At 42.1% G+C, this 16249-nt stretch overlaps 1 protein-coding gene across 1 annotated transcript; it reads right to left on the bottom strand.

Annotated features, from left to right (window-relative positions):
- Positions 1–352: 352 nt before the first annotated feature.
- LOC147606291 (B-box zinc finger protein 24-like) lies at positions 353–2010 on the bottom strand. Its single transcript, XM_086791790.1, has 3 exons — positions 1695–2010; positions 1197–1604; positions 353–1038 (listed from the first exon to the last, which is right to left on the bottom strand). Exons 1-3 carry the CDS (start codon positions 1881–1883, stop codon positions 757–759), a joined length of 879 nt encoding a protein of 292 aa, XP_086647916.1. The 5' UTR covers positions 1884–2010; the 3' UTR covers positions 353–756.
- Positions 2011–16249: the final 14239 nt, after the last annotated feature.

The raw sequence follows: 16249 nt of genomic DNA, 5'->3' as shown, positions 1-16249 counted from the left end.
TCAGCATGCAATCAAGAGATAAATTTCAAACAATGAAAGCAAATGATGTATATTTCAGCATGATAATTGACATTTCAATCTTCACCTTTGATGATACGATATCGCCAAGGGTATACCACATTGCACATGTTGATTTGACTCCATCAGAGCCTATACTTGGATTTGATTCTTGCAGATGGATGGTGCTTAGTGTGTGAATTTATGAGGAGAAGAGCAAGGGGAAGGGAAGGAAGAGAAGGGGAGAGTGGACACAAATTACCAAGTAACAAAGGCAAGCATAACCTGTTAATGCAGAAACTTCAACTGTACCATGCACAACATCCAATGATACTATAGCCAGCACAACTCAAGAAAAAAAGAAATCAGAGATTATGTATTCTGAAATATTAATTCGACTTGTCACTATAACTATAATACACCTAGATAAAAACAACACACAAAAACTTGACACATGCTCCACCGATGGTGTGGTGACAATGGAGCATACACATTGATAGTATTATACAAGCAGTAGGCTGTAGCCATTACTGTGGAATTCATGATCCCATAGTTTCATAAAGTCTCATCGTTGACACACTTGGCTGCCTAACTTCTCAAGCCAAATGCAATGTCACAGCCAGCACTCTTTTTTTTTTGACAGCAAGGTGGGGCTCACACTCCAAAGATCAACTTTCAAACTAGCCCTTGGCGTTCCAAGGGAAAGCAGCAAAACTACAAATCATGTTAAGGCATAGTAATGGTGACCAAATGCTCCCACTATATTCCAGGAAACATTTTCCGCCTTTTCAATGGTGGGATGTGATCAGCATACAACCCAAGGTCTGGAACAACAGACGCATCATCATCGAAACCTGGAACAAGACCCAGCTCTTGTTTGTACTTCCCTTTGAGACCTTCATCAATCCTTCCAGGTTGGGAAAATCCAGTGGACATTGGAGATATCTGAGGAACTTCCGCAAGGGAGTCAGGACAGATGTGCTCATCAAATAAACTGAGGTCTGCCATCCAGTCATAGTCACTGAGTGCTGCTAGATCAGCCTGCAAGCATAAAAGAATATAAACACAAAAGAACCAAGTACGAGGGTGTCGTCACAGTGTCACAATGCAATCAGGAGATAACATGAAAGCAAATGCTGTATATCTCAGCATTGCACAAGGAAGCGTTAACATGGATCTTTGACATTTCAGATCCTCACCTTTGAGGACTCGATATCACCAAGGGTATATCCCACTGCAAGACCTGGCAAATTAAAGACCTCTGCAGCTTGCCATTCCTCTGAACGTTTGAGGGACTCCGGGATGCAACCTTGAGAAGGGGCCATACTCATGTTGGAAGGCTTATTCTCACACTCTTTTGTTCCTGGAGGATCTACTGGGATGATGGTGGACGATGTCGAGATTTCTGCAGTGCGCCTGGTGGCGGGATGAGGTTTATGTTGAGGCAGGCCCACAGGGCTTTGTTCGGTATCAAGAGCAACCTTAACACCGGTGGCGAGAAATCTTTGATGGCTGGCAGCCAGGGTGTTGGGAGCATGGATGGACAGATCGCAATTCCGGCATAACAGGGCTCGATCCTCGAGGCAGAAGATGAAAGCCGACTTGTCCTGCACGCATCACATGGGGAGATACATACAAAGGGAACGAGGATTTAGCAGCAAAAAACCTTGGTATGCTGGATGAAATGAGATGCGTACCTGGCAGATGTCGCACTGCGGGAGCTTGGAGGGGGCGTTGTTGTGGAGGAGGCGGAGGCGCTGGTGCTTGCTGGCGAGCTTGTTAGCGGCGTGGACCCGCCGGTCGCAAGCAAGGCACAGGGCGGCCTCGTCGGCGCAGCAGATGACCTCGGCCAAGGCTCTCTCGCAGACGTCGCACTGCACCCTCATAGTTGTTCACCGGTTAGCAGAGCATTAGTGTAGTGTCCTTTAATGGATAGTGGTGTGCCCTTATCTCAATGGTAGGGAGTCCTCACCACTATCTCACACGGGTCTTAACACATCTTCAAATTGGATCAAACTATTGACGTCCCTCTTCTATTGCTTTAACGCAGTCGGACCTAAAAGTAAACTAAGAGCAACTCAAAGTTTTTTTGACTAGGAAAGTAAACTAAGAGCGACTCATAAAGTTTTGACTTATAAAGTTTTTGGCCTTTCTTTTCAACGATAAAATAAAGTAAGATTTCACAAGCTCACTTTACAAGGATTATCTGAATTAAGAAGAGACTATTATGAGGTTATATGAAGTTATTAAGATAGTAGCTATAGAGACTATTAAGAGGTTATATGAGGTTATTAAGATAGTACTTTAGTAGATATAGAAATCATATGGTATACTGGGACATTTCCGTGAAAGTAAACTAGGGATGCAATGTAAACTACGAATGGAATTTGAAGTAAACTAGGAAAATGGCACTCAAAGTAAACTAAGCCCTCATGGTAAACTAGTTTTTCTAAAATATGTTACATGGCATATGGTGAAAAGGATATGTTAACCACATATTGGTTACACATTCCTATGATAACTATGTCCGCACACTTATGTAATGGGCGCCCGTGCTATATTTATTGTAAATCCCGTCATTTGATGAGGGAAACGTCCTAAAGACGCTCCCAAGTATTGAGCTTCAAAGGACAAACAAGAGAATCTGGATCAGTTGGTCAAACCATAGAGAAAAGCCTTGTAACTATATTTTGGGTGCCCCAGCTCACTTACTCCAGGGCAGCCTAGTGGAAAAAGACTTGGAACTATAAAAGCCAATTCCTCTTGTTTGTAACTCATTCTCTCATTTGTGCTTCAAGAGAGAGCTTGCATCACCCATTGGATTAGAGCAACCGTTCGCAGTGTGACAACGAGTGTGGGAGGACGACGATGACAAGCGGTTACGGTGGAACTCTTGAGTCATGCTCAAACTCGGCGGATAGGCAACTTCCCACGACACGGTTAGGGTAGGGTTTCCTTAACATTTTTGGTGCCACTACCGGGGAGTGCCATCCACTACTTGTCTACGCCATCTTTGATTCAAATCTGACAGAGCCCCCGTAGCCCGGTGCCAGGGAGGCTCTTTGACATGCGATTTTTTAATTTTTTGTTGTATTTTGATGTTTTGCTTGGTTGTTTTTAATGTTTTGTTAAGATTCATGTATAGCCTTATGTTTAGAGTAGGATTATCACTTGTTTGCGTAAAACTTGTGATTGGGTGATTAGAGAGCTTAATCAAGAGGATTTTTTATTAAACCTATACTCTTTTTATTAATTTTTAGCTTAATCTTTTTTTTAGTAACCTACTGATTTGTGTGATTAGTGAACTTAAAGAGAGCAAAAAACAAAAAAATTAAGTCTAATTGCTAGTAATTAGATTAATGAGAGTGGCATTAGTGTTCTAAACACTTGCCTTGACTTAAATCTATGTTTAGTTCACTCTAATTAGGCCTTAATATTAGTACTAATTTGATCTCTTTTGTTTAATTTTTTCTCTTTTGAGTGGATTAATTAGTAACCTAATTAGTGCAATTATTTTGGGATAATCACATGTTTGGATTAGCATAAACATTACTAATCCACATATCAAATCTCCATGCTTAAACTCCTTACCAATTAGGAGTAATTTGAGGGCAAAGAAGAGGGTTAAGGAGTGATCAACAGTGAGATTAAGAGAATTAATCTTTAGTTAAGCTAGAGAACCTCTACATTAGTCGAAATCCACTAATTTAGAGGTAGCCTCTAACTTTAGTCCTATCCCACCCATCTAGCATTAAAGAGGGGGTCTTAGTTATCTGCCACTCACTTTCCTCCAATTTGTAATTCAATTTCAAATTTCAAATTTCAAATTCAAACTCAAATCCCAACTTGCCACGGTCGTTCCACATTTGTCACGGCTGTTTCAACCTAAAGCCATGGGCATTAACTTGTGAGACCTTTTTTTCAAAAAAAAAATCAAATGGTCGTTCCAACCTAAAGCCACTGGAAAGCCACAAGCGTTCAATCGTACCCAAAAAAAACTTTTTTTTCTAAAAAAAATTTTGAACAGCCATTCCACACTTGCCACAGCCGTTCACTTATGAGCATATGACCGTACCCAAAAAATAATTCGAACGGCCATTCCACACTTGCCACTGACGTTCTAACCTAAAGCCACAAGCGTTTGCTTATGAGCGTACGACCATACCAAAAAAAATCAAAAAATAAAATAAAATCGAACGGCCGTTCCACACTCACCACAATCATTCCAACCTAAAGCCACAGGCGTTCGCTTGTGAGCGTACGGCCGTACAAAAAAAATCTTTTTTTCAAAAAAAAAGTCTCGAACGATCGTTCCACACTTGCCACGGCCATTCCAGCCTAAAGCCACGGGCGATCACTTGTGAGCATACAGTCATACCAAACCCCAAAAAAATTCAAAAAATTTTAAATTTTTGAATCTTTAGAGATGCTTTTGGTCTACCTCCCTGACTCACTAAGGTTGTTTTTACATGCATAAAACACCTCAAAAGACCATTTTTTACCTTAAGGGTGCGGGTGTGTTCATGCGCAAGATAAAAGTGAGCTGAAACTCCTATTTTGGGCGGCCTGCGCCCACATCATTGAAGCTTCTTTAAGCTTCCCCGCACACCATGGACACCTTTCATCCATGGTCGCATGCCCCCAATGCCTCCATTCCATTCGGCGGCACCCCGACCTCAATTCCTCACTCCCATGTGGTCACCATGCCACACATGCTTGGCCGAGAGGGCGAAACGATCTTTGAAGAGCCCTCACCTAGTGGGGCCCCTCCATACATACACCCCGGTGTAGATAGACGCCACGAGCACTATCCACCATAAAATTATTCCCACCCCCCTCACCCTTACACCGCCTCCCCTTACGCCACAACTTGACATCTTGTGGATCCCATGCACTCCACCATCCCCGAGGCACCCCTACCACCTCATCTTCCTCTGCCAGTGCCTCACATGGATTGTTATGGTAATTAATTTATTGGGTGATCATCCAATAAGTAGAAATAATATCTCGGGTGACCCAAGTGTGATTAATTTGGTTGTAAGTGAATCCAACCAAGTGTGCATGTGTGATGCATGTAAGAAATGTGTGAGTTTGATTTTGTGAGTGAGTCCGATCAACTCTAAGAAACATGTGACGCGTGCAAAGGTTATGTGAATGTAATCGTGAGAGAGTCCGATCAACTCTTTTGAAATCATTCTTGATGAGGGTGACCCTAGTTGGTTGTAAGTGAGTCCAACCAGCTACGACACGTGTGAGACACCTGGTATACTTTTTGAATACATGTGATACGTATGAAAACATTGTGAGTGAATCCAATGTACGAGTTTGATTATGAGTGAATCTATTCAACTCTTTTGAATTAATGAGGGTGACCCTAGTTGGTTGTGAGTGAGTCCAACCAGCTCTTACATGTGTGAAACATGTGGTATACTTTTTGAATACGTGTGATGCGTATGAAAACATTGAGTTAATCCAATGTGTGTGAGTTTGATTGTGAGTGAGTCTGATCAACTCTAAGAAGGCACGTATGATGCGTGTGAGGATATGTGAAAGTGAATCCACTTAAATACATACTGACATTGTAAGTAAATCCAATGTGGGAACAATTAATATGTTTGATCACTCGCGTGTGCTGATAGTTACAACCGAGGATGCTTGTTCTTCTCAACCGAGAGGACTATCACGGGAGATATTTTTCATAATATTTTATCATGGGAATGAATCCAAATAATTATGTGTGATGCATGGTTCATGTGTGAAGCATGGTAATGAATGATTTCCATTTGTTACAATTATTTTTGTGAGTGATTCCAAAGTAATTGTGATCTAACATTGTGGGCTATGTTGAGTATAGATCATGAGTTCGAGACAACCAAGGTGGACATTGGACGAGATTATCTAACTAAGCACATGTGTGGCAAATATTTAATTTTGTATGGTTTGGCCCATTATACATATACTGGGCAAGGTTTATTTTTTATGAGATGCTTTTAAAAGCATTGGACTAAGGTTCAATTTTGTAAAAAGCCCAATTTTGGAAAAGCTATGCTATTAATGGCTCCAAGGGCTAAATTTATTAATATGATTTAAATACCACGTGTGGGAGTGGAGCCACACACGTGAGGGGGAGATTGCACCCAGTGTTGTGTTCTTGATCTTTCATGCTCTTGATTTATACTATGATGTTATAGTTTATTTTTTTATTATTTAATTTGTGGAATAATCTAATCTCCATGTACCATGGTCCTATAACATGGACCCTAAACCATTTGTGCACGTTATAGGTGCACCCGCAAGGGAAACCACCTCTTCTGTGTTTCCTCTGCCATGAACCCCATAGAGTGGCGGACTGCCCTCAAATGAAATGTCTGCCAATGCAACCACAATGTCATGGCTGTGGAATTGACCATTACTATAAGGATTGCCCTTTGCAATCAGTTTCTCATTCCACAATCGAAGGCATGCCGTCCCTCAATGTGTTGAGTGTTCAACATGGTTATCACACGGTTGCAAGCCAAGCTAAAGAAGGCCACATCCCAAAAGAAACAATGCTCTAAGCACGTTGGCCACACGGTGACGATTGGGTTATCATCCGCATGGGCTCAACAAAGACGACATCCTCCTCCTCCACGAGTGATGATTGTGTTGAACTGCCCCTCTCCCATGCAGCCCACCAAAAACTCACCAAACAGCTAGCCACATATCCCAATACCATCCTTGAGAAGCAACGTCTTCAGGAGGCCCAAGCGCTAGTAGAGCAATACCAGTCTCAACTTGAACCGCCACCCATTTTCGTAACCTTTGACCCCGTTAAACCGGAGTGCGCACCATCCCCCATTGAACCTGAACTTCTGCACCGGGTCAGGTAGGAGCCCCCACAACTGCTCCAGGTTGAGGAGGATCCGTTCGCCAACATGATGTTGACAAATGATGACTTTTCCCCTCATGCACCTCATCATCCTCCTATGCCTATTCCACAAACACCAAAGCCCAAATCCCACGTTCACATCGAACAACTCGATGCGAACACTAACAGAGACTCATGAGGTCTGCACACCAAATTTGCTAAGGTATTTTATCCTCCTACTACAACTACCTATCAACCTTCACACCTATCAAATAAGGACCAAATTGAACTTCCATATACTATTGCTGTTGATCCACCCTATGATCAAGACCCCACCCCTCAAAAAGCCCCTACTCATCAATGTAACTTGGCCGGCCTCTCTGCCTTCCTTTCCTCCCAAATCCAAATGCCCCCACTGAAACCTTGGTAGTCCAAATTTATGGAATGACCTTCGGGATTGGATGGAACACAAACTACATTATGTGGATGAGGAAGCTCCAGATTCCTCAGATGAATTCGAGCCCCATCATCCATACTTACTCCATCACCACCACCCACGACCCAAAGGTGCACCAACAATTCGCATCGTCAATGCACTGGGACAATACTTTAAAGGTGATGACACAAATGCAGCATTGCCTATTTCCTATAAACGAACATGCAATCAAAGGCATCCTAGATGGAGGTGTTGGAGTAAGCATCCTTACACAGACATGGGAAAACTGGGGCAACCTGCCTTGATCCCACCACATTGGTGATCAAATTTGCGGACTGAAACTCTACAAAACCCCTAGGCCTAGTGCATGACCTCAAGGTAAAAGTCTATGGAATGACATTCCACCTCACATTTGTGGTTATGAACTTTCATAATGCCTCCTATGATGCCATCTTGGGCCAGCCCTTCATGAGACAAACTTTACTACTCCATGACTAGGACCTACATCTTCTACCTCCGCAAGGCATCTCAAACGCTTAAGGTCAACTTATATACTTGGCACTCACATCCCATGGCCAAATCTCCCCTTGCTAAGACTCTGTGACTACCTCCAGGAGCAATGATCTCTTGGTTTGCGATGCTTATCATCAAGCCCTTGATGATGTGCGGGTGCCATGCACGGCCTCTTCTGTCCATAGTGAGACGAAGTTAACCACGATTGGTTGAAACTCCTTGCTACACTTGACACCCTCCCAGATCGCAAACTCGGCACACAATTTGTGCTCCCAAGTGGCCAAACCATTCATGAACCCTACAAGGCCATTGCCTTGCTTAACACCTTGAGTGTAAGCATCGCTCCATAACCATCGCTCCATAACCTGCAACAACAACAACCACCCTACGAGTTTCGATAGATTTTTCCTTTGGCAGAAATATGCAAAGAAAGCATGCCCTGCTGTCTCACACAACTAACCACAATCTTTTGCCATGGGAAACATGGGTCTCTCTAGGCAAACCATCTCTAAAAACTTCCCATGCCAAAGTTTAATTGATGGGTGGCCAACGCATACAAAGCCTTAGGTCCTTTACCCAAATTGTACATACTATATCTAACCCATTGGCTTGTAAGTTTTATGTGGTTCCCACAGGTAAAACAAAAGAAGTAGTTGTCCTTGGTAGAAGCTGGGTCCAGAATGCTACAAGTACAATTAACTCAACTGACAACACAGCTACCCTCAAGCTTCCCCAGGGCAAGGTAACAATGATCCTCTGGGGACAGGGAGTGTATCGACTCTAATTCTCTACCCCCACCAACTGCTTCCACAAAGGGTATTCTCACTCCACCCACACTAACTGGTAAGTCTTCCTCTGCCCCCGAACTACCACCAAAACTCAACCCACCAAGAATATGGATTGGACTTCCCCAACCGCCTATTACAAGCACAAGGCTACTATGAAGGCAACACTCGCCTTTGGCTACCCAAGAACACTGCCTGTGCTCATCCACCCCAACAACACCCCCCTAGGAAGTCGCGAGACAAAAGGCCCCATGGCCCAATTTGGCAACCCCAAGCACAACGAAGCCAACAATGCTTCGTGCCTACCAACGTACTCAAAGCTCAAGGCTTCCATGAAGGCAACACACACCTATGGCTCCTAAAGCCACAATCAAAATCCTCTCCTCCATGTCGACCACCACATCATAGCTCAAAGCTTCGTCGACCAAACAACCAGAAGCCTCGACAACCAAGGACCTTCATCACTTGGTAATGTTGGGTGCCCAAATGTCTCTTAGAAGCCCAAGGCTTCCATGATGGCCACTCCATCATTTGGCTCCCACGGCTGGCCCCTCAGCTGTTCGCCCAAACTACACAAACCAAGCCAATACTACCTGTCCAAATGACGAAGATGGTTTGGTGACCAACGGCGGGCAGGCAAGTCCCCTCCTCCTCGACAAACTTCTATGGACTTGTTCACACCCCATTTGGCTCCCACGGCTAGCCCCTCAGCTGCTCGCCTAAATTACACCAACCAAGCCAGTACCTGTCCAAATGACGAAGATGGTTTGGGTGACCAACGGGTAGGCAAGTCCCCTCCTCCTCAACAAACTTCTATGGGCTTGTTCACACCCAACCCATGGGTATTCAAAAGCTCAATTCGCCCACCCCTTTTCCCCAATGGACCCTCCTTCATGATGCACCACCCCACCCCTTCGACTTCGTCTCACCAAACCAAGGGGCAGTGCTACAAATGGTTGAGCTTCTCCAACCACTCAAATATCAACTCAAAGGTAAGCTCACAACTCTAGCCACATAGGCCACTCGGTACAAAACTAAAGGCTTGGAACTATACAAGCCAATTTCTCTTGTTTGTAACTCATTCTCCCATTTGTGAAATAGAAGTGGAGTGTTTTCTCTCTCCCTCTCTCTTGCAACTCTAATCTAGCATGTGTGGTGTACTTAGGGTTAGGGAGTGATTAGTGCTAATCACTTATTCCCTCTTGCTACCTCTCTCTCTCTCTCTCTCTCTCTCTCTCTCTCTCTCTCTCTCTCTCTCTCTCTCTCTCTCTCTCTCTCTCGTGATTAGGATAACCAACGCAATCCTCTTCCATGGATATCCCACACGATCTTCGTGTGACAGAGCTTGCATCACCCGTTGGATTAGAGCAACCGCCTCGGTGGTGTGACAAACGAGTGCGGGAGGATGGCGGTGTCGAGCGGCTACTACGGTGGAGCTTTTGAGTCATGCTCGGCAGATAGGCAACTTCCCACCACACGGTTAGGGTAGGGTTTCCTTAACAAACAAGAATGACATAAACCTTCTTTATAATAAACCAGAAAGGTAAATTTGGAAATATTTATACATCAAAAGTAAACTAGGTATTTAAGATAGACTAGGGATAAAAAGTAAACTAGGGATTTCGTAACATGAGGAGCGATGGAGATAATAGTTTTAATTTTAAAAAATTATATTGTGTCCTCTCCTCTCTCTTTTTCTCTTGGATCTCCATCTTACTTATCTCTCTCTCTCTCTCTCTTGGATCTCCATCTTACTTCTCTCTCTCTCTCTCTCTCTCTCTCTCTCTCTCTCTCTCTCTCTCTCTCTCTCTCTCTCTCTCTCTCTCTCTCTATATATATATATATATATATATATATATATATATATATATATGCATCTTTAAATTCGATGGCGAGTCTCACTGCTAGAGGATGTCGTTGGTGAGAATCCTGTATCTTTGGTCTGAAGGTGCATCAATGGGGAAGATGCCAATCAGCGTGGTGTGTGACGCATGAGCCTTCTGCTTTTGGAGGTTTATGTTTTTGGGGATTCATTCCAATCTAGCTAAATTGATCTAGCTAGCCTAGATGTCCTGGACCAGTCCAATGAGGATGTCTAGCTGGACCAGTCCAATGAGGATGTCTAGCTGGACTAGTCCAATGAGGATGGCCTACACTAGTCCAATGAGGATGGTCCACATTGCAACAAATTAGAACTGGTGGAATTAATATTAGAACTGATACCAGTGGAATTTTTATTTTTTTTTATGATGTGTTTTATCTTGGGATCTATCACGCTAGTTTATGCACATATAAAAGTGTAAAAATGCCGATGCCAAGAAGTTTGCATGGAGCAAGAGTATTGTGCGTGTGTGCCACCATAATTCTTGTCTCGAATCACACGTGAGGTATAGGATAGGAAAGCTAGAGAAACCAAGATAAGGAAGGGAGAAAGGAAGGATACCACCACACACGAGAAGAGAGAGAGAGAGAGAGAGAGAGAGAGAGAGAGAGAGAGAGAGAGAGAGAGAGAGGGGGGGGGGGGGTATTAACATCAGTAGAATGCAACACGAGGGCATATACGACCAACGGTGGGACTTGAACTCGGGTGGATCATGTTGAGAGAGAGGGAGACAGGGGAAGATAACACCATGAATAGCAAGAGAAAGAAGAGGGTTCACCATGACACACGCACACATAGAGAGATTACACACCAGGAAATAGAGAGAAGGGAGATTACAAGTAGTCAGTTATCTCTAGTAGGGCCCAGTAGCTCACTGGCAGCAAATATTGTGCGCCGACGTAGAGCAACAAACCACATCAAGTTGTAAACGGATAGCCACGTGTAAATAGCACGTAGGTAAGGGGCACCGAGTTGACGTGTGAAGGCACTGAGTAGGGGGCAGTGAGCACAACGTGTTAACGAATGGCGTTGCTGCTTGAACTCTATGTTGCCATGACCACTGTCAGTGATGGCGGCGTAGAGACCTGAAATAAGAAGGTAAGCATCCTTGAAGCCAGTGTATTGAGGCTAGAAACTAACTTCATGATGTCAAATAGACATTTGAAAATGGCTTCAAGATTACCAAGAAGAGCACAAGAAAAACGCAGCCAGATTTCTAGAAGAATTTGATCAATTGAGCACAAATATGAGGAATCTTAGAAGGAGTTTCAAATCTTGAAAGGCAGGCCACATAATTGGAAACTACAGTGCAAAAGAAATTAGAATCAATTGTGTTCAGCTCAATCTCGCAAGAACAAGAAGATGTAGCTCTCTAATTTTGTTTTTGTTTTTCGAGCCGAGGTGGTTAGAGACGAACACGTTCGTTTTCGAGACTTGATCAGAGAAACGCTTTTGTCTAGATCTCTAATCATGCATAAGAATTGGCAACATTGGGGGTAGTTACCCCCAAGACACCTGAGCAAACTCAACACTGCATCACCTCCACACTAATACTATCCCTTACAGAAAGGGGTATAGATTTTCAAGAGACAATTAGTCACGACGATGTCAAATGGATCACTAAAAAGTTGTCCAGAGAAAATGCCTCCGTTTTTATAATGGAAATATTTCATGGTAATTTGGCCATAAAAAGTCCCAACGAGGTGTTGCGTTCCCTCTACACCCTATTATCATTACTACAATCTCAAGAATTTATAGAAGATGAGTAGCCAATTGTATTGGATCTATCGAAGGGACTGGACTTCAATAACCTAGGTCTTAATGAGATGAACAAATGTCCAACAGTCTAGAATGGATGAAAACCTATGAACATTTTGAGACCAAGGATTGTACTTGCTATCATCCTTTAGGAATTTGGAAACTATACCTACAGCCATATGACCACCTATGCCTATAGTTGTATGACCACCTAGAAAAACTTGAACAATTTAGAACCAATGAGTTCACCCAAGAGCACATAAATTACCCCACCCTTGAGGATGAGGAAGCAGATCTTTTGGATAATAGTTTCTCTGATAGATTCACTAACAAGCCATAGGATCCCGAAGTAGATGAGGACAAAAGGAAGAGGTTCAGTAAATTGACTTACCCTTATACTTCTTCTTCACTTGTTTAGCCAGATGAAGGATCGACCTTTGGAAGCTGTGAGGATACATTAAACAAGTCAAGGAATCAGGGAATAGTGGAGCATATTAATGCTACAAACTTCCAGGAACCTTATAAATAGGATTTGGCACAGAAGCTAAGTGAGTGGACTTAACGATGTTCAGTGGCAGTTTGTAAGTTGGAGTCACTCTTAAAGGGATTGAAAACCCCCATGGAAGAAATTTAATTGGAGCAGGCAGACCCACAAATCTTACATAAGAATGCATGGAGAAGCTTTTTTTTTTTTAAGGAAAAGGAAATCAAAACCTTTAGCTCAAACTATACCCAGCCTTATTATAAGGCTTAAAGAAGTAAGCCTTAAAAAGGCTACATGGTAGTCAGGTTCACTAGTAAAGATGGAAGCGACAGGCTACAGCATGAGTGTCAAAGAAGCGGAGTGAGTAGTAGCAGTGTCAAGGTCTACAGATGCTACAGCAACAATGATGCATTTGCCTCTATTTCTTTTAAGGGGCATTACTAGGACAAGGCGAGGCTGAGAGAAGCTCGAGACACACACATAATGAAAGGAGGACAACGAGTTCCCCTTCGATGAGTAGGATGAGGTAACTCTACAGGCATGCACACCATAGAGTGAGCAGATTGAGACAAGTGAGGTTGACAATAGTAGCTCTGATACCAATTGAAGGTGAGTCTATGGGGGTTCATAAGCAAAGAAGGCCATGGCTATGGCATTATACAATAGAGAGGTGAAGAGAGATAACACAGGTGAGTCTATGGGGATCCATAAGCAATGAAGGCCATGGCTATGGCATTATATAGTAGAGAGGTAAAGAGATAAAGACAAACACTCAATAAAGGGAGAGAGAGAGAAAAACATAATTGTTGATGTGATAGCTGCTTGATTAATTCCATGAAAAGTACAAAGGTTTCCTAAATGACATCATTGCTTAGGTCAATTGCTTACAAGTATAGATTTTAAGATGTGGTTCACACACACACATAGTTTCTCCCTCTAAGAGTGGATTCACACACAGACTAGCAAAATTATATATCATAGTATTATATACATATATTCATGGGCATTGGACTCAAAATGATATCATTAATAGCCCCAAAGTTTCTTTGGTCACATCAAGATGTCACAAAATTAACTTTTGGTTCATATTTAATTTGTAATGCATTCATAAACTTACCCAATTCTTAGATCTCTTCACAAATGGAGCACCTTCAATGAGACGTTTCATGTACACCATAATGTAATATCCACAATCTATTGTATTTAGTTGGAGAGGAACCTAGTTCGTATTAAATTAATCTATGAGTAAACAATCTTTCCCTCAAACAAAATTATTTTAGAGATTTTCTCTTCAACTTACTTGCTTTCTCACAAGAGTTAAAGATTCACATGAGGTCTCAAGGGATTTTTTCAAGGAAACATTTGTACAACTCCTTGATATCAATTGAAGGGCACTAAGACAATACAAAAGCAAATAGTTATTGAGAGACATCTATTGAGAAACACATAGATAAGAATTTGAAAAGAAAATTATACTCATCTTACCATTGATGAACAATAGGAAGATAATGTTGGGGATCTCATAAGACATGGAATCAAAGAATATAATGCCATCTTCATCGAGTAGTAAACGTGACATTCTCTTTATGTGATTATTATACATTGTTGAGATATACGAAACGAGCTCACCTAAACAAAAGACATCTATCTAATTCTATCTAATCAAAATCTAATCCTACACTAATGACAATACTAATCTAAGGTGGACAGAAATGAAAGAGACTCATTGTAATGAGTGTGTGCTAATTAAGTTTAGACTCAAGTTCAGTTAGGTTACAAGATGAAAACTTGTACTCATAAAAAGATTTGAGATATTGTGCTTATGTTCCATTGCTTGAAATGTCCTCTTTTTATATGAGGAGAGTACAACTTAGCTTTTCTCTTGCATGTGGGATAATTCTCACTTAGTGATGTGCCTACTCACACTGACTCCATACTGTCCTTGTGCTCTTTGGCACCACATTTCTCAACATCCCCCCTTGGTGCCAAATCTTTGGGCTACTCAGCAACTTTGGCCCATGTGCTACTTTGCACTTTCCCCCCTTAATTCTACTTTGGCTCTAGGTGAGATAAATTTCTAGCTTGGGTACATCATCCATCATCCTCCCAAAGGCTGGTTACAAGCACTGTTTGTAGGAAGTAGATTTCTTTTTTAAACAAGTTTTTGTTTAAGAGATGGGTAGTGAGAGGATTTTTTATTACATGCTCATTTGGCTGCTTACAACATATTTGAGAGATTTTTTTTTTTATGATGATAATCCAATGACTCCTGATCACATTGTTTGATGCCATCACAATGCCCATGTTGGGTTGAAGCCCAAGGTTAAAGCCCAAAACATACCTTTCAAAACCCACAATGTAGTGCTGTGTGAACATGCCCTTAACACCAGCATGTGAACAACTCTTATATAAGAAACTTCACAATTGAATTTCCAAACACAAGGTGTGTTTTTTTAATTACAATAAAACAAAACCTTATCTTCTCAGCGCGGCTACTAGCGATGGTGTGATTCTCTCATTTTTAATAAAATCTAGTCTTTTGGCTGTGTGTGGACGTGCAGAGGAGGGGGAGGCCATCTTCTTCTTCTTGTCCTTCACCCCATGAGCGGAAGGTAATGATAATGCTTTAGACACATCCGATCTCGGATTTGCCTTCCCAGCAATAGCGGAAGATCGTGCAAGGCTTGTAACCGTCATTCTGCAGGCAATTCAAGCTCAACATGAAGGGCTGGAGTTTTCATGGAGATAATACTCCTTTCTTCTTTCTACTATGCTTCTCTCTCTTCCTTTACTGATGATGGCGACGCTGTTCGTCTGCTTAGTTAGTTGTTATGCTGCTCTGGTTTGCTGGCCATCATCCGTGCCTGTTCCTGTTCCTGTGCATGTGCCTATAACCACTCCCAACCAGCAAGGTATTTGGGCTTCTAAACAACCCACGTTGTTAGCACCACAGCAACCTCTTTCTCTTGTGTGTTTCCTTTGTGCCCTTGTTTGTGCGTTATGCTATGGATGATGTCCCTCTTTCTTATGTTGAGTGGAATGGCGAGTTTGAGCTTTGTGTGATGCTAAATGAATATGCTAGCCATGTTGAACTTTTACTAGTGCTTGCTTTAGTTGTGCTGCTACTACAACTTAAAAGAATGTACAGATTGAGAACTCTCTCTCTAATCTCAAGAGCAGCAACGAGAGGAAGCCATGAAAATAGATAAAGACTCTAATCTGGAAATTTTTAATCTACTAAGAAATCTTAATGACGAAGATTATGCTAATAATATGCACCAATGCTAAACTAAACTAGGAGAGAAAAACCAAGCTCTAATACCATGTTAAGATACATGGATCGAGCTCATCTAAACAAAAGACTAATTCTATCTAATCAAAATCTAATCCTACACTAATGATAATACTAATCTAAGGTGGATAGAAATTAAGGAGACTCATTTTAATGAGTGCCTACTAATTAAGTTTAGACTCAAGTTAAGTTAGGTTACAAGATGGAAACTTGTACTCATAAAAAGACTTGAGATGTTGTGCTTGTGTTCCATTG

Source organism: Cibotium barometz, chromosome 57, assembly GCF_041138505.1.
Source record: "Cibotium barometz isolate CiBa-2024 chromosome 57, ASM4113850v1, whole genome shotgun sequence".
In the NCBI taxonomy this organism is placed as follows: Eukaryota; Viridiplantae; Streptophyta; class Polypodiopsida; order Cyatheales; family Cibotiaceae; genus Cibotium; species Cibotium barometz.
This window is presented reverse-complemented; position numbering and strand designations above follow the sequence as displayed.